The sequence below is a fragment of the Saimiri boliviensis genome, chromosome 17 (genome assembly GCF_048565385.1).
Source record: "Saimiri boliviensis isolate mSaiBol1 chromosome 17, mSaiBol1.pri, whole genome shotgun sequence".
NCBI classification, from domain to species: domain Eukaryota; kingdom Metazoa; phylum Chordata; class Mammalia; order Primates; family Cebidae; genus Saimiri; species Saimiri boliviensis.
In genome coordinates this window covers 27,851,862-27,871,135 of record NC_133465.1, presented here as the reverse complement: position 1 = coordinate 27,871,135, position 19,274 = coordinate 27,851,862, and the positions used below count along the sequence as shown (strand labels likewise).

Here is a 19,274-nt window from a genome sequence, read left to right as displayed (position 1 = left end):
ATGAGAGCGAAACTCCATCTCAAAAAAAAAAAAAAAAAAAATGCAAAAAATGAGCCAAGCATGTTCGGGCATACCTCTATAATCCCAGCTACTCCGTAAGCTGAAGAATGAGAACTGCTTGAACCCAGGAGGCAGAGGTTCCAGTGAGCTGAGATTGTGCCACTGCACTCCAGCCTGAGTGAAAGAGTAAGACTTTTTTTTAAGGAAAAAAAAAAAAAAAAGGCCCAGCACGGTGGCTCACGCCTGAAATCCCAGCAATTTGGGAGGCTGAGGCAAGCAGATCACCTCAGGTCAGGAGTTTGAGACCAGCCTGGCCAACATGATGAAAGCCAATCTCTACTAAAAACACAAAAATTAACTGGTGTGGTGATGAATGCCTATAATTCCAGCTACTTGGGAGGCTGAGGCAAGGAGAATCACTTGAACCCAGGAGGTGGAGGTTGCAGTGAGCCGAGATTGCGCCACTGCACTCCAGCCTCGGCAACAGAATAATTCTTCGTCTAAAAATAAAAACAACAGCAACACCACCAAATGAGCAGTAGTTTTTTTTCCTGCGTCAACTTCTGGAATACATTTTTTCCTACTAATATAAAAAATTCACTGCAAAATAAATCTGGCCATACACGGTGGCTCACACCTGTAATCTCAGCACTTCGGGAGGCCAAGGCGGGCAGATCCCTTGAGTCCAGGAGTTCCAGACCAGTCTGGCCAAAAAGGAGAAATCCTGTCTCTACTAAAAATACAAAAATTAGGCTGGGTGCCATGGCTCATGCTTGTAATCCCAGCTACTCAGGAGGCTGAGGCGCAAGAATTGCTTGAACTCCAGAGGTAGAGGCTGCAATGACCCAAGATCGTGCCACTGCAGTCCAGCCTGGGCCACAGAGTGAGACTCTGTCTCAAAACAAACAAACGAGAAAATTCAAAACTTTAAGTTACAAATATGTTTGTGTTTAAAAGTTGGGCTTGGCTGGGCGTGGTGGCTCATGCCTGTAATGCTAGCACTTTGGGAAGCTGAGGTGGGTGGATCACCTGAGGTCAGGAGTTCAAGACCAGCCTGGCCATCATGGTGAAACCCCATCTTTAAAAAAAAGAAAAGAAAATTAAAAAAAAAAGTTGGGTTTATGTTCAGTAAGTGACATATTCTACTGGTATTTCCTTTTTTTTTTTTTTTTGAGACGGAGTTTTGCTCTTGTTACCCAGGCTGGAGTGCAATGGCACGATCTCGGCTCACCGCAACCTCCGCCTCCTGGGCTCAGGCAATTCTCCTGCCTCAGCCTCCTGAGTAGCTGGGATTACAGGCACGCGCCACCATGCCCAGCTAAATGTTTTGTATTTTTAGTAGAGACGGGGTTTCACCATGTTGACCAGGATGGTCTCGATCTCTTGACCTCGTGATCCATCCGCCTCGGCCTCCCAAAGTGCTGGGATTACAGGCTTGAGCCACCGCACCCGGCCTGGTATTTCTAACTTTATAAAATATCTAAATAGAATAGGAAGTTTTATATAATTTGGTCAACTTCCAAATAAAAGATATTAAATAGAAGCAAATTCTTCCACTCTTGACCTATGAACCGTCACCACTTAATTAAAAATGCCTCTCTAGAGTTGGCTTTCAATAGACAAGTACATTCTAAATGAGCTTTGGCTAAAGTCTTAAAAGGGTTCCCATATATAATGAATACAAAAGACCCTACTCACAGACCTGGGGTTTCAGGTGCACAAAGGATTCTTCAAATTGCATGGCTACGTCAGGGCTCTTTGAGTCAATTAGCACCTGCAGCTTCATCTGCCACATTGTCCCAGAGTCTCTAAACGATTCAGTTCCAGCTACTGCCACCTCCAGAGCTTCTCTCAGGAAGTTATGACTCAGCAAGGACTTAATCTAGATAAGATGAAGGATCACTGGAAAATTAATTACTGAAACCTAAACAACCTAGTAAATGTAGACAATTAAAACCTCATTTGAAGAAAGAATTTCACCAACCTTTCCATTACAATTTAAAATAAAAAAGATATGAGCTATTTGATAAATCATAGGTATCAAAACAAATTTTCCATGGCTGTTAAACAGGCGCAAAGTGAACAATTTGGAATTCCTCCTCTTTTCACTGCTCCTACCCATGAAGGCTATCCAAAAACAGAGAAGAGGTATAAACTAGAGAGCCTAAAGAATTTAGGCTGTAAGTTAAGTTTTGTTTTTTGTTTTTTGTTTTTTGAGAGGGAGTTTCGCTCTTGTTACCCAGGCTGGAGTGCAATGGCGCGATCTCGGCTCACTGCAACCTCCGCCTCCTGGGTTCAGGCAATTCTCCTGCCTCAGCCTCCTGAGTAGCTGGGCTTACAGGCACGTGCCACCGTGCCCAGCTAATTTTTTGTATTTTTAGTAGAGACAGGGTTTCACCATGTTGACCAGGATGGTCTCGATCTCTTGACCTCGTGATCCACCTGCCTCGGCCTTCCAAAGTGCTGGGATTACCGGCTTGAGCCACCGCGCCCGGCCGTAAGTTAAGTTTTTAATAAAACAGTTCACTATGCCAGAACACATGCTCACCAAACAGAAGATGAAAAATCAATAAATAGGCTCGGCGTGGTGGCTCACACCTGAAATCCCAACACTTTGGGAGGTGAAGGGGGCGGATCCTCTGAAGTCAAGAGCTCGAGACCAGATTGGCCAACATGGTGAAAGCTCATTTCTACTAAAAGTACAAAAATTAGGCCGGGTGCAGTGGCTCACGCCTGTAATCCCAAAATTTTGGGAGGCCAAGGCAAGTGGATCATCCAAGGTCAGGAGTTCAAGACCAGCCTGGCCAATACGGTAAAACCCCATCTCTACTAAAAATAAAAAAATAAGCTGGGCGTGGTGGTGCATACCTGTAGTCCCAGCTACTGGGGAGGCTAAAGCAGGAGAATCATTTGAACTGAGGAGTGGAGGTTGCAGTGAGCCCAGATCATGCCACTGCACTCCAGCTTGGGCAACAGAGTCAAAAATGTCTCGAAAAAAAAAGTTAGCTAAGCATGGTGGTGCATGCGCCTGTTATCCCAGCTACTCAGGATGATGAGGTGGGAGAACCACTTAAACCTGGGAGGTGGAAGTTGCAGTGGGCAGAGATTGCGCCACTGCTCTCCAGGCTGGTGACAGAGCAAGGAGACTGTCACCAAAAAAGAAAAAAAAATCAATCAGTATTTGTGGGGTGTCAAGGAAATAGGTGTACTCATTCAAACAGAATTGGACGTAACATAAACTAATGTAATTTTTCTGAAATTCAATTTGACAATTTTTTTTTTTGAGATGTAGCCTCACTCTGTTGCCCAGGCTGAAGTGCAGTGGTGCGATCTTGGCTCACTGCAACCTCCACCTCCCAGGTTCAAGTGATTCTCCTGCCTCAGCCGCCGAAGTAGCTAGGATTACAGGTGCCTGCCACTATGCCCAGCTAATTTTGTTTGTATTTTCAGTAGAGATGGGGTTTCACCATGTTGGCCAGGCTGGTCTCGAACTCCTGATCTTATGATCCTCCCACCTCAGCCTCCCAAAGTGCTAGAATTACAGGCGTGAGCCAACACGCCTGGCCAATTTGACAATTTGTAACAAGAGTCATGAAAGTACGTAAACGCTTCAATTTGGGATTTTTACTTCAACAAATATGGCCCAAAAAGTACATGACTGAAAGGAAATCTTACTTTGTATGTTTATACCCACCTTATTTTAACAAAAGGAAAAAAAAAATCCTAAAACCACTTCAATTGTACAAATTTGTGAAAAAGTAAATGGCAATATATAATCAGTACATTCAGAAAAGTGTTCTTCCTGCACACTATATATGCTAGATTCGATAGTGAACAAATCGGGTGCATTCCCTACCACCCATAGAGCCTTCAGTCTAACAGAAGAAAGGGTTTGATATGTTTCTTCTGACAAAAGATGGATTATCTAGGCCGGGCACAGTGGCTCATGCTCATAATCCCAGCATTTTGGGAGGACGAGGCAGGCAGATCACTTAAGGTCAGGAGTTTGAGACCAACCTGGCCAACATGGTGAAACTTCGTTACTACTAAAAGTAAAAAATTTGGCCAGCCATGCTGGCTCACACCTGTAGTTCCAATACTTTGCGAGGACGAGGCAGGTGAAATCACTTGAGGTCAGGAGTTAGAAACCAGCCTGACCAAGATGGTGAAACCCCATCTCTACCAAAAATATAAAAATTAGCCGGATATGGTGGCATGCGCCTGTGATCCCAGCTACCTGGGAGGCTGAGGCAGGAGAATCACTTGAACCCAAGAGGCAGAGGTTGTAGTATGCTGAAATTGCACCACTGTACTCCATCCTGGGCGACTCCATCTCAAAAAATAAAAAAAGGAATGGGTAGACAAAAAAAATAAACCCAAATCATTACTCTTGTTTTGAGAGTTTTTTCACTATATAATATTCCTCCCTTTGCTAGTACAGATTTCATTTTTAGCATACGCCAAATACTGGCAAACGAATATAAACACACTTTACATATCAAACTCCCGAAAGGCCTTTGTCATAAGACTATATATATTTAAAACATTTAAAAATATTTAAAACAAAACAACTGGAATAAGGTATTTGTAAGTGGCAGATAATATATTTTCCATGTCCTTACCAACTGCTTGTATTGGAATTCTGGCAGAAGCTTGAGTTCATGTGCCTTTCTGAATGCAGTCATGGTTCTTTCCAGCCTCTGAAAACAGAGAAATCCCTCAGTTCTTACAGAGATCCCGGCAGGGGCCTCTGGCCTCTGACATGAACAAAAGCAGTTTTACGCATTTCTGAGAACTCAAAGAAGCTAACTTGCTCCTGCATGGTGGTTTCACTTATGAATAGATGCATTGGGCAGCTGCACCAAAAGAGCCCAGTTACATGAGAGCCCCTCCTAACCTGGCGGCAAATCAAACTCAGACCTTTAGAATGACACGTCGCCCACAAGGAGAGAGTGGCTAAGCAAAAAGTTCTCAGAAGCTGTCCCAGACACCCAAAGACCTGTGCTTCTGTTCTTCTTTCAGAAGACAGTCACTATCTAGTCAACCACTGTAACCATGTAACCATGTAACCTTGTAACATCCTCACCTTCCCTCTGAGGAATCCACTATTTGTCTTCTTAGTAAATCGTTCCAAGCAAAAGGTGATGTAACACTTCCACATGGCCTCTGGAAAAGTCAGGATTATGTTGATCAGATCACTTAGTTCAACATTCATCGCATCAAAGTTTTAGAGAAGGAAAAACAACAATCATCATACTTCAAGGGGAAAAACTCTCATCTGAAGAAGAGCTTAAATCAGCCTGATTTTAAAAAGTGTTACTCTGATTACAGCCAATCAAACACCTCAAATATTGGGGGAAAACAACGGGGTAACAGTTTAAATATAAAAATTGAAAGACTTAGCCGGGCGCGGTGGCTCAAGCCTGTAATCCCACCACTTTGGGAGGCTGAGGCAGGTGGATCACGAGGTCAAGAGATCGAAACCATCCTGGTCAACATGGTGAAACCCTGTCTCTACTAAAAATACAAAAAATTAGCTGGGTATGGTGGCACGTGCCTGTAATCCCAGCTACTCAGGAGGCTGAGGCAGGAGAACTGCCTGAACCCAGGAGGCGGAGATTGCCATGAGCCGAGATCGCACCATTGCACTCCAGCCTGGGTAACAAGAGCGAAACTCCAGCCTGGGTAACAAGAGCGAAACTCCCGTCTCAAAAAAAAAAAAAAAAAAAATTGAAAGCCTTGTCCAGGTAATGTATACCCTCTGCCTTTATTCTACATTATTACCGAATAAAAGTTAAATCTCTATCAAAAGAGAATTAAGGGCCTGGCACAGTGGTTCACGCCTGTAATCCCATCACTTTGGGAAGCTGAGGCAGATGGCTCACCTGAGGTCAGGAGTTCAAAACTATTCTGGCCACATAGTAAAACTTCATCTCTAATAAAAAGACAAAAATCAGTAGGGCATGGTGGCATGCACCTGTAATCCCAGCTACTCATTATGCTGAGGCAGGAAAATTGCTTAAACCCGGGAAGCAGAGGTTACAGTGACCCAAGATCATATCACTGCACTCCAGCCTAAGCAACAGAGCGACACTCTGCCTCAAAAAAAAAAAAAAAAAAAAAAAAAAAAAAAAAAGACAGGCCGGGCGCGGTGGCTCAAGCCTGTAATCCCAGCACTTTGGGAGGCCGAGGCGGGTGGATCACGAGGTCGAGAAATCGAGACCATCCTGGTCAACATGGTGAAACCCCGTCTCTACTAAAAATACAAAAAACTAGTTGGGAGTGGTGGCGCGTGCCTGTAATCCCAGCTACTCAGGAGGCTGAGGCAGGAGAATTGCCTGAACCCAGGAGGTGGAGGTTGCGGTGGGCCGAGATCGTGCCATTGCACTCCAGCCTGGGTAACAAGAGCAAAACTCCGTCTCAAAAAAAAAAAAAAAAAAGACAATTAAGGATGTCTGTAATCCCAGCACTTTGGGAGGCCAAGGCATAAAGATCACTTGATTCCAGGAGTTCAAGACCAGCCAAGGCAAAATGGTGAAACTCCATCTTTACAAAAAATATATTAAAATTGACCTGGCGTGGTGGCAGTACTACTACACACTACTACTACTACTACTACTACTACTACTACTACTACTACTACTATTACTATGACTACTACTTAGGGAGCTGAGGCGGGAGGATCACTTGAACCCAGGAAGCAGAGGTTGCAGTGACCCGCAATCACACCACTGCACTCCAGCCTGGGTGAAACAGCAGGACCCTGTCTCAAAAAACAAATAATAACAATAATAAGATAATTAAGGAATAATAATTAAAGAATCTTAGGAATTATTTCCTAAGTATCATTTTCTCTAAATAAATGAATATACATACCACTACTATGGAAGGTCATAAATGCTCCATTACCATCAGAGAAAGTCCAAGTTAGAAAACCAGGCATGGCCAGGCATGGTGGCTCACGCCTATAATCCCAGCATTTTGGAAGGCCAACATGTGTGAACTACCTGACGTCAGGAGTTCGAGACCAGCCTGGCCAACATGGTGAAACTCTGTCTCTACTAAAAATACAAAAGATGCCGGGCGCGGTGGCTCAAGCCTGTAATCCCAGCACTTTGGGAGGCCGAGGCGGGTGGATCACGAGGTCGAGAGATCGAGACCATCCTGGTCAACATGGTGAAACCCCGTCTCTACTAAAAGTGCAAAAAATTAGCTGGGCATGGTGGCACGTGCCTGTAATCCCAGCTACTCAGGAGGCTGAGGCAGGAGAATTGCCTGAACCCAGGAGGCGGAGGTTGCGGTGAGCCGAGATCGCGCCATTGCACTCCAGCCTGGGTAACAAGGGCGAAACTCCGTCTCAAAAAAAAAAAAAAAAAAAAAAAAAAAAAAAAAAAATACAAAAGTTAGCTGGGCGTCATGGCACAAACCTGTAATCCCAGCTATTTGGGAGGCTGAGGCAAGAGAATCACTTGAACCCAGGAGGCAAAAGTTGCAGTGAGCCGAGATCGCACCATTGCATTCCAGTCTGGGTGACAGAGTGAGACTCTGTCTCAAAAAAAAAAGCAAGCCAGGAACAGGCACATCGTAAACTATACTACAGAGAGATCCCCAATATTGATTTTGGCAATGAGAACAAAAGCTTAAGTTTCACACTCAGGATACTATTCCTTCTAATATCACACCATGGTTCAGTGAAGTTCACCTGTTGGCAGAGTCTTTACTGCCTCTTCATATACAGCACAGCACCTCTCCTCCTTCTGGCCAACCTCTACTGCTTTGGCTTGTTTCGTCGTAGGCTGCTCTTCTGTCTGTGACTCAATCTCTAATTCTCGCCTCGCCACATAATCCCAAGTGAGAGGATCATCAGTGTGTAGAGCCTGAAGGCTGAAAAATACGACTTACTGGTATCTATCCCAACAACAAGAAACTAACTCAGAATATCAAAGAAACAGTTACCTATGCTTTAAAAATCTATACAGGAGGCCGGACGCAGTGGCTCAAGCCTCTAATCCCAGCACTTTGGGAGGCCGAGGCAGGTGGATCATGAGGTCAAGAGATTGAGACCATCCCGGTCAACATGGTGAAACCCCGTCTCTACTAAAAATACAAAAAAAAATTAGCTGGGCATGGTGGTGTGTGCCTGTAATCCCAGCTGCTCAGGAGGCTGAGGCAGGAGAATTGCCTGAACCCAGGAGGCGGAGGTTGCGGTGAGCCGAGATCGCGCCATTGCACTCCAGCCTGGGTAACAAGAGCGAAATTCCGTCTCAAAAAAAAAAAAAAAAAAAAATCGACACAGGACATATCTGTAACAACTGCAGTACCATAAAAACTATTTCCCAGGCCGGGCGCAGTGGCTCACGCCTGTAATCCCAGCACTCTGGGAGGCCGAGGCGGGTGGATCATGAGGTCAAGAGATCAAGACCATTCTGGTCAACATGGTGAAACCCCATCTCTACTAAAAATACAAAAATTGGCCGGGTGCGTTGGCTCAAGCCTGTAATCCCAGCACTTTGGGAGGCCGAGGCAGGTGGATCACAGGTCAAGAGATCGAGACCATCCTGGTCAACACGGTGAAACCTCATCTCTACTAAAAATACAAAAAGTTAGCTGGGCATGGTGGTGCGTGCCTGTAATCCCAGCTACTCAGGAGGCTGAAACAGGAGAATTGCCTGAACCCAGGAGGCGAAGGTTGTGGTGAGCCGAGATCGCGCCATTGCACTCACTCCAGCCTGGGTAACAAGAGCGAAACGCCGTCTCAAAAAAAAAAAAAAAAAAAAAAAAAAATTAGCTAGGCATGGTGGCGCACGCCTGTAGTCCCAGCTACTCAGGAGGCTGAGGCAGGAGAATTGCCTGAACCCAGGAGGCAGAGGTTGCAGTGAGCCGAGATCGCGCCATTGCACTCCAGCCTGGGTAACAAGAGCGAAATGCCGTCTCAAAAAAAAATAAATAAACAAAAAAAAAAACTATTTCCCAGGCCGGGCCCAGTGGCTCACACCTGTAATCCCAGCACTTTGGGAGGCCAAGGCGGGTGGATCACCTGAGGTCAGGAGTGCAAGACCAGCCTGACCAATATGGTGAAACCAAATCTCTACTAAAAATACAAAAATAAGCCAGGCATGGTGGGGTGTGACTATAGTCTGAGCTACCAGAGAGGCTGAGACAGGAAAATCGCTTGAATCCAGGAGGCAGAGGTTGTAGAGAGCCAGGATTATGCCACTGCAGTCTCAGCCTCACGAACTCAGGTGATGTTCCCACCTCAGCCTCCAGAGTAGCTAGGACCACAGGCATGCATCACCACACCTAGCTTATTTTTTGTAGAGACAGGGTTTTACTATGTTGCCCAGGCTGGTCTCAAACTCCTGAGCTGAAATGATCCACCTGCCTTGGCCTCTCAAAGTGCTGGGATTACAGGTGTGAGCTACCACACCTGGCCAGAAAAAAAAAAAAAAATTTAACATAATATGAAATTAGGTTTTTTGTGTGTTTTTTTTTGAGATGGAGTTTCGCTCTTGTTGCCAAATCTGGAGTGCAATGGCGCGATCCTGGCTCACTGCTCCGCTTCCCAGGTTCGAATGAATCTTCTGCCTCAGCCTCCCAAGTACCTGGGATTACAGGCACGTACCACCACACCCAGCTAATTTTGTATTTTTAGTAGAGACAGGGTTTCACCATGTTGACCAGGATGGTCTCAATCTCTCGACCTCGTGATCCACCCACCTCTGCCTCCCAAAGTGCTGGGATTACTGGCATGAGCCACCACAACTGACCGATATTAGCTTTTATTCTAGGGATTTAGTGTAGTATCTTCTCTCTTTTCTACTAAATATCGAACATCAAACCCTTAATCTCAAGATGAGAAATGGATATATTCACCTTTCTACTAACTTTACTTACTCATCATAAATTTCTTTTTGTAGATCTTTGGCAAAGTCAAATAGCTGTGCAATTGAAAGCAGTGACACGTGAAATTCTGCACCTAAATTTAAAAAGTAAGGGAGAGGAAGTTTATTGCCAATAAGACTCTTAAGAATCACTTTACTTTAAAAGTAGCGTTCTCTTCATGTACTGGAGTTAATCTTTTTGTTTTTTGTTTTTTTTTAAATGAGAAATAGGACAAAATAGAAGAAGTCATTCCATAGTCCTCTCATACCATCGCCCCCCTACTCAAGCAAAGCTATTGTTAATATTTTTGGAGTTTCATTAAAAAACAACTAATTTTCGCCGGGCATGGTGGCTCAAGCCTGTAATCCCAGCACTTTGGGAGGCTGAGGCGGGCGGATCACGAGGTCGAGAGATCGAGACCATCCTGGTCAACATGGTGAAACCCCGTCTCTACTAAAAATACAAAGCATTAGCTGGGCATGGTGGTGCGTGCCTGTAATCCCAGCTACTCAGGAGGCTGAGGCAGGAGAATTGCTTGAACCCAGGAGGCAGAGGTTGCGGTGAGCCGAGATCGCGCCATTGCACTCCAGCCTGGGTAACAAGAGCGAAACTCCGTCTCAAAAAACAAACAAAAAAAAAAAAAAAAACTAATTTTCAGCTGGGTGTGGTGGCTCACACCTGTAATCCCAGCACTTTGGGAGGCTGAGGCGGTAGGATCATGAGGTCAAGAGACCGAGACCATCCTGGCCAACATGGTGAAACCTCATCTCTACTAAAAATACAAAAATTAGTTGGGTACGGTAGCGCACGGCTGTATTCCCAGCTACTCAGGAGGCTGAGGCAGGAGAATCGCTTGAAACTGGGAGGTGGAGGCTGCAGTGAGCCAAAATCGTACCACTGTACCTCAGGCCTGGCAACAAAGCAAGACTCTATCTCAAAAAAAAAAAAAACACTAATTTTCAACTGCCCACATGATTTAACTACTCCATAAGAACTTACTGAGGACTGCGTGCAGCAGCTCATGCTTGTAATCCCAGTACTTTGGGAGACCAAGGGGGGTAGATCACGAGGTCAGGAGTTGAAGACCAGCACGGCCAACACAATAAAACCCTGTCTCTACTAAAAATACAAAAATTAGCTGGGCATGGTGGTGGGCGCCTATAATCCCAGCTACCCGGGAGGCTGAGGCAGAAGAATCGCCTGAATCTGGGAGGCAGAGGTTGCAGTGAGCCGAGATCAAGCCACTGCACTCCAGCCTGGGCAACAGAGTTAGACTCTGTCTAAAGAAAAGAACTTACTGGTAGTGGAAGGGTTAAAAAAACAAAAAACTTACTGGCCACGTGCGTTGGCTAATGCCTCCCAGTACTTTGGGAGGCCAAGGTGGGTGGATCACGAGGTCAGGAGATCAAGACCATCCTGACCAACATGGTGAAACCCCATCTCCATTAAAAAAAAAAAAGAACTTACTGAGGCTGGGTGCAATGGCTCATACCAGTAATGCCAGCACTTTAGGAGGCCAAGACAGGAGGATCACTTGAGATCAGGAGTTAAAGACTAGCCTAGGCAACATGGTGAAACCTCATCTCTACTAAAAGTACAAAAACTAGCCAGGCATAGAGGTCCATGCCCAGCTACTCAGGAGGCTAAGGTAGGGGAATCACCTGAGCCCATGCAGTTGAGGCTACAGTGAGCAATGCACTCTTATGTGAGTAACAGAGTGAGACTCTGTCTCAAAAAAAATAATAAATAAATTGAAGGATAAATGACTACATACTAAGTACAGTGTACACTGCTCGTTGATGGGTGCACCAAAATCTCAGAAATCATCACTAAATCTGTTCCCCAAAAATCTACTGAAATTTTTTTCTTTTTGAGAGTCTTGCTCTGTTGCCCAGGCACAATCTCAAGTCACCGCAACCTCCACCTCCCTGGTTCAAGTGATTCTCCTGCCTCAGCCTCCCAAGTAGTTGGGATTACAGATGCCTACCACCACACCCAGCTAATTTTTGTATTTTTAATTGAGACAGGTTTCACCATGTTGGCCAGGCTGGTCTTGAACTCCTGACCTCAGGTCATCCACCCACCTCTTGGCCTCCCAAAGTGCTGGGGTGACAGGCATGATCCACCAAGTCCAAACCAAACCTATTGAAATGTAAGGGGGGAAAAAATGGGAGTACCAGCTTCTTGGGAGGCTGAGGCAGGAGAATCACCTGAACCTGGGGACAGAGGTTGCAGTGAGCCGAGATCGTGCCGCTGCACTCCAGCCTGGGCGATACAGTGAGACTCCATCTCAAAAAAAATGGTAGTAGAATATAAATTTTAAAAAGAAATAACTGAAATATTCAAGTATAGCCTAAGAAAATAAGTATTTTCTGAAAAAACAGGACACTAATCCTACAGAGTTTTATATACATTCTAATGGAAAATTTCAAAATTAGCTAAAGACCTTCTTCATTAGGAAAAGAATGTTTATCTTTCTTATCAAAAATAATGTTCAAAAGATACCTACCTTTAATTATGCTTACAGAATTTTTGTAGATGATCCGTGCCAATTCGCCCTTAAGAATTTCTTCAGAATAATCAGGATTCTCCTAAACAGTGTTATATCAAATGCAACTTAACAGGAGTACAAGGAGGAAAAGCACTAAGATGAAAATTAACAATCCTAGACTACCTGTGCCATATGACTACCAGTAAAGCATGTCTCTCTCTGGGCCAGTTCCCTCACTTGTAAAGTGTGCAGCTTGAATAAGATCACTGATCTTCCAACTGTGTTCTCTCAGGCTCCTGGAGTGGTGGCAAGATCACACAGCTTAAGGCCTCACTCCCCATTTGAACCAAAACAGGTCAGATTTTGCAGTCTTATTCATGCTTCTGTGTAACATTTTATTTGAATAAAAAAGTTCTAAGCTGGAAGCCACAGTAACAGACAACGGCAAAGCTTCGTCTCAGCTCTAACATTCTAAATCTTTTATTTTATTTTTATTCAATCTTTGAAAAATATCTAAATCCTTTTTTAATTATTCTGTCACATACAAAATTATGTAAAAAGGGAAAGAAAGAAGGCCAGGAAACCACACATTTCACAACCTTTCTCCAGCTCCTTCAGTTCATTAATATATCACTTTATGAGATGATCATATAGTGTTACAGAATAGCAGCTGGTTATTCTGTAACTAATTTTGAGGACCACATTAATTAGTCCAAATATCTATTTTTAAAGCTTAAAACTTCATTTTCCACCGGGCGCCGTGGCTCAAGCCTGTAATCTCAGCACTTTGGGAGGCCGAGGTGGGTGGATCACAAGGTCAAGAGATCGAGACCATCCTGGTCAACACGGTGAAACCCCGTCTCTACTAAAAATACAAAAAATTAGCTAGGCATGGTGGCCCGTGCCTGTAATCCCAGCTACTCAGGAGGCTAAGGCAGGAGAATTGCCTGAACCCAGGAGGCAGAGGTTGCAGTGAGCCGAGATCGTGCCATTGCACTCCAGCCTGGGTAACAAGAGTGAAACTCCGTCTCAAAAATAAAAAAAAATTAAATTAAATTTAAAAAAAAACTTCATTTTCCTAACTAAGTCCATTTATAATTAACACTAGACTCATCTGGAAGTTTTGAAATGTAACAACATTAAAGTTTGAACCCGGGAGGCAGAAGTCGCAGTGAGCTGAGATTGTGCCACTGCACTCCAGCCTGGGTGACAGAGTGAAACTTGCCTCAAAAAAAAAAAAAAAAAAAGAGCCGGGCACAGTGGCTCAAGCCTGTAATCCCAGCACTTTGGGAGGCCGAGGTGGGTGAATCACAAGGTCAAGAGATCGAGACCATCCTGGTCAACATGGTGAAACCCCGTCTCTACTAATGGTGCAAAAAATTAGCTGAGCATGGTGGCGCGTGCCTGTAATCCCAGCTACTCCGGAGGCTGAGGCAGGAGAATTGCCTGAACCCAGGAGGCGGAGGTTACGGTGAGCCAAGATCGCGCCATTGCACTCCAGCCTGGGTAACAAGAGCGAAACTCCATCTCAAAAAAAAAAAAAAAAAAAAAAGAAAAGAAAAATATAGTCCTGGGCGAGGTGGCTCACGCCTGTAATCCCAGCACTTTGGAAGGCTGAGGCAGGCAGATTATGAGGTCAGGAGATCGAGACCATCCTGATCAACATGGTGAAACCCCATTTCTACTAAAAATATAAAATTAGCTGGGTGTGGTGGCTCATGCCTGTAATCAAAGCTACTCTGGAGGCTGAAGCAGGAGAATTGCTTGAACCAGGGAGTCAGAGGTTGCAGTGGGCCAAGATCACGTCACTGCACTCCAGCCTGGAGACAGAGCAAGACTCTGTCTCAAAAAAAAAGAAAAAGAAAAAGTATATTCCAAACATTTTATCTTACTCCTAAGCAGACTCAAAATGCTATACATTGTTGGCAAGTGAGAATAAAATAATTAGGACCTTACCATGTCCATGCTGGCTTTTTCAAATTCTTCCTTTTCCTTCCTCATTTTTTCAGCATTCATCAGCTCCATCCTAAAGTACTACAGAAGGGAAATAAACTGAAAATCTTTGGAGATGCTTTTTTGAATTTCGTTAAGACAGGGTCTTCCTCAGTCACCCAGGCTGGAGTGCAGTGGTGATCACAGCTCATTTCGGCCACAAATTCCTGGGCTCAAGTGATCCCCTTGCCCTCAGCCTCCTGAGTAGCTAGGATTAGAGTTGTATGCCATTACACTCAGATAATTTTTTTTTTTTTTTTAAATAGAGAAAGAAGCATGCTATGTCACTTAGCCTGGTCTCAAACAACTGACCTCAAGTGATCCTCCTGCCTCAGCCTCCGAATGTGCTGGGATTAAAGGCATGAGTCAATGCTCCCAACCTTAATTTTCACTTAAGAATTTGCGGTGGCTCGCCGGGCGCGGTGGCTCAAGCCTGTAATCCCAGCACTTTGGGAGGCCGGGGCGGGTGGATCACGAGGTCGAGAGATCGAGACCAACCTGGTCAACATGGTGAAACCCCGTCTCTACTAAAAATACAAAAAATTAGCTGGGCATGGTGGCGCGTGCCTGTAATCCCAGCTACTCAGGAGGCTGAGGCAGGAGAATTGCCTGAACCCAGGAGGCGGAGGTTGCGGTGAGCCGAGATCGTGCCATTGCACTCCAGCCTGGGTAACAAGAGTGAAACTCTGTCTCAAAAAAAAAAAAAAAAAAAAAAAAAGAATTTGCGGTGGCTCACACCTGTAATGCTAGCACTTTGGGAGGCTGAGGTGGGTGGATCACCTGAGGTCAGGAGTTCAAGACCAGCCTGGCCATCATGGTGAAACCCCATCTTTAAAAAAAAAAAAAAAAAAAAAAAATTCAATAGCAGGGCAGGGTTGGGGAGGGGGTGGGGAAAAAAAAGAATTAAAGAATTAAACAGCAAGCCAGGCTCGGTGGCTCATGCCTGTAATCCCAACCCCATGGGAGGCAGAGGCAGGCAGATCTCTTGAGGTCAGGAGTTTGAGACCAGCCTGGCCAACATGGTGAAACCTTGACTCTACTAAAAATACAAAAATAAAAAAAAATAAAAAAAATTAGCAGCACGTGGTGGCACATACCTCTAATTCCAGCCACAAGAGAGAAACTCCGTCTCAAAAAAAAAGTGTCTTTCCCTCCTTATACCTCCACACTTATTCCTAGCCTACAGAAATTGAAACCTTTTTTTTTTTTTGAGACAGACTCTTCCTCTGTCACCCAGATTAGAGTGCAGTGGTGCAATCTTGGCTCACTGCAACCTCCACATCCCGAGTGCAAGCAATTCTCCTGCCTCAGCCTCTTGAGTAGCTAGGATTACAGGCATGCACCACCATGCCCAGCTAATTTTTGTATTTTAAGTAGAAGCGGGGTTTTACCACATTGCCTAGGCTGGTCTCGAACTCCTGACCTCATGATCCACCCAGCTCGGCTTCCCAAAGTGCTGGGATTACAGGCGTAAGCCATCATGCCTGGCCCTGCCTTTTTTTATTTAATAAATAATATATGACCGGGTACAGTGGCTCACGCCTGTAATCCCTGCACTTTGGGAGGCTGAGGTAGGCGGATCACCTGCGGTCAGGAGTTCGAGACCAGCCTGACCAATATGGAAAAACCCCATCTTACTAAAAATACAAAAAACAATAGCAAGGAGTGGTGATGCATGCCTGTAATCCCAGCTACTCAGGAGGCTGAGGCAGGAGAATCACTTGAACCTGGGAGGCAGAGGTTCTAGGCAACAAAAGCGCAATTCTGTCACATACAAAAGAAAAGAATTATATGCAAGACCAGCCTGGCCAACATGGTAAAACCCTGTTTCTACTAAAATACAAAAAACAGCCAGGTGTGGTAGCAGGTGTCTATAATCCCAGTTACCTGGGAGGCTGAGGCATGAGAATTGCTTGAACCCGGGGGAAAAAAAAAGAACATATGTCTCCAGAGGACCAAACTGAGACATCACTCTCTCATCCTATGTGTAAACACACTCACTTCTTGATAAAGTTTTGAGCACTCTGGATGAAAGCGCAGTGCCCGAAGAAACAGTTGCCTTGCACTTTCTGAAGACAATCGATCTTCCATTTCCCATTTGGCTGCCATAATCCACAAAGCTGTAAGTGAAAAAACATCAGATTTCACTTCAATAAATTTATCAAGTCAGGCAAGAAAAGAACGAATGAACCAATTTTAATACTCAAAGAATTTTTTTTTAAAACCTTACTAAAAGGGGAAGGGGTTCGGACAGAGAGTTTCTAACTACAAAGCTTGGTTACATTATCTAAAATTAGAAACAGTATTCTGAAGCAATAGAGTAAATGATAGCAAATGTTCAATCTAGATGATGAGTACATAAGTATCTGTAACTATATTTCATCAGATCTTTTTTTTTTCTTTTTGAGATGGAGTCTCACTCTATCACCCGCCCCAGCTAGAGTGCAGTGGCGCATCTCAGCTCACTGCAACCTCTGATGCCTGGGTTCAATCAATTCTCCTGCCTCAGCCTCCCTCCGAGTAGCTGGGATTACAGGCGCCTGCCACCGTGCCCAGATAATTTTTATATTTTTAGTAGAGATGAGGTTTCACCATTTGGCCAGGCTGGTCTTGAACTTCTGACCTCGTGATCCACCCACTTCAGCCTCCCAAAGTGCTGGGATTAGAGGTGTGAGCCATCACACCCAGTCTATATTTAATCTGATCTAAGGACAACATTATTTTAAGTCACATAAATTTTTTTTTTTGAGACATGGTCTCGCTCTGTTGCCCAGACTAGAGTACAGTGGCATAAACAACTCACTGCAGTCTTCACCTCCCAGGATCCCACTTTAGCCCCTCAACTAGCTGGGACCACAGGAACAGGCCATTACTCCCAGCTGATTTTTGTAGTTTTTGTAGAAACAGGTTTTCACCATGTAGCCCAGGCTGGTCTCAAACTCCTGACCTCAAGTGATCTGCCTGCCTCAGCTTCCCAAAGTGCTGGTATTACACACATGAGTCACTGCACTTGGCTTAAATACAAATTTTAAAGATAGCAAAATGCCAGAAAAACGCCAGGCACAGTGGCTCACACCTGCAATCCTAGCACTTTGGGAGGCCAAAGTAGGCAGATCACTAGAAGTCAGGAGTTTGAGACCAGCCTGTCCAACATGGTGAAACCTCATTTCTACTTGTAAAATACAAAAAAATTAGCCTGGCATGGTGGCACCTCCCTGTAGTCCCAGCTATTAGGGAGGCTGAGGCAGGAGACTGCTTGAACCTGGGAGGTGGAGGTTGCAGTGAGCTGAGATCGCACCACTGCACCCCAGCCTCGGCGACAGAGCAAGACTCCACCTGAAAAAAAAAAAAAAGCCAGGTGTGGTGGCTCACGCCTGTAATCCCAGCACTTTGGGAGGCCAAGGCAGCTGGATCACAAGGTCAAGAGATCAAGAGCATCCTGGCCAACATGGTGAAACTCTGTCTCTACTAAAAATACAAAAAAATTAGCTGGGCGTGGTGGCACGCTCCTGTAGTACCAGCTACTTGGGAGGCTGAGGCAGGAGAATTGCTTGAACCCAGGAGGCGGAGGTTGCGGTAAGCTGAGGTTGCTCCACTGCACTCCAGCCTGGTGTCTGGTGACAGAGTGAGACTCTCTGTTTCAAAATTTAAAAAAAAAAAAAAAAAAGCCAGAAAAAACTGCTTATCTTACAATAAAATTATTTTTTGCTCTTTTCTCAATATTTAGAGAAATTCTAGGGCCAGGCACAGTGGCTCACGCGTGTAATCCCAGGACTTTGGGAGGCTGAGGTGGGCAGATTGTTTCAGGCCAGGTGTTCAAGACCAGTCTGGCCAACATGGCAAAACCCCATCTCTACAAAAAATACAAAAATTATCCAAGCATGGTGATACACGTCTGTAATCCCAGATACTCAGGAGGCTGAGGCATGAGAATCACTTGAACCCAGGAGACGGAGGTTGCAGTGAGCCAAGATCACACCACTGCACTCCAGCCTAAGCAACAGGGGCAAACTTTGTCTAAAAAAAAAATTAAAAATTAAATTCTAATTTATAATTTTCTCTAAAACTCTGCCCTTCTACATGAGAAATTAACTCTAAGTTAACATTCTAACTATTTCCCTAGAAACTTTAAATATGTCAGCTATCTTACAAAACAAGCAACATTGCTTTTGTCAAAAATGACACCTGGGGCCTGGCACAGTGGCTCACGCTTGTAATCTCAGCACTTTGGAAGGCCAAGATGTGCGGATCACCTGAGGTTGAGAATTCGAGACCAACCTGACCAACAATGGAGAAACCCTGTCTCTACTAAAAATACAAAATTAGCTGGGTGTGGCAGCACGTGCCTATAATTCCAGCTACTCAGGAAGCTGACGAAGGAGAACCGCTTGAACCAGGGAGGCAGAGGTTGCAGTGAGCCGATATCGCACCACTGCACTCCAGCCTGGGCAACAAGAGTGAAACTCTGACTCAAAAAAAAAACAAACAAAAAAAAACAAATTACACCTGGTTGGTAACCACACCTGGAATAGGAGGGTCAGCAATGGTGGCAAGCAATTGCTCTGGGCTTTCCTGAGTATGAGACTCCTAAAAGTGAGCATGACCTTTCTAGGATTTGTAGAAGCCACGGCCATCCACGGGGCTTCTAAGCCAGATTGGATCTCCTACCTACTGATATGATCTCATCCCCTCACACCTGAACAGTCACCTCAGGAACCAGAAACTGCTTCCATTCTGCAAAGAGCATTCTAGGGAAAAAAACATAGCTAATCCTATCCTGCTGTATCTTCCTGAGTAAACTGGTGCCAAATGTAGTCTATTTAAGCCTGGTGTGGTATAAGATGTCTGATTAAGCCTAATATCCTGAGAATAGGTACTGAAGCCCTTCCACTATAAAATGGACCATTTA

The 19,274-nt window shown here is 44.7% G+C and overlaps 1 protein-coding gene across 1 annotated transcript in view; it reads right to left on the bottom strand.

Annotated features, from left to right (window-relative positions):
* Nucleotides 1-19,274, bottom strand: part of UTP6 (UTP6 small subunit processome component) — a 44,882-nt gene that overhangs the window by 11,703 nt on the left and 13,905 nt on the right. Inside the window, exons 7-14 of the mRNA XM_039476395.2 lie at nt 16,367-16,485; nt 14,330-14,407; nt 12,392-12,473; nt 9,895-9,976; nt 7,703-7,884; nt 5,087-5,166; nt 4,623-4,700; nt 1,703-1,882 (exon numbers count right to left, since the gene is read on the bottom strand). Of these exons, the coding sequence (XP_039332329.1) occupies nt 1,703-1,882; nt 4,623-4,700; nt 5,087-5,166; nt 7,703-7,884; nt 9,895-9,976; nt 12,392-12,473; nt 14,330-14,407; nt 16,367-16,485 (881 nt within the window). The remainder of the gene's footprint in view (nt 1-1,702; nt 1,883-4,622; nt 4,701-5,086; nt 5,167-7,702; nt 7,885-9,894; nt 9,977-12,391; nt 12,474-14,329; nt 14,408-16,366; nt 16,486-19,274) is intronic.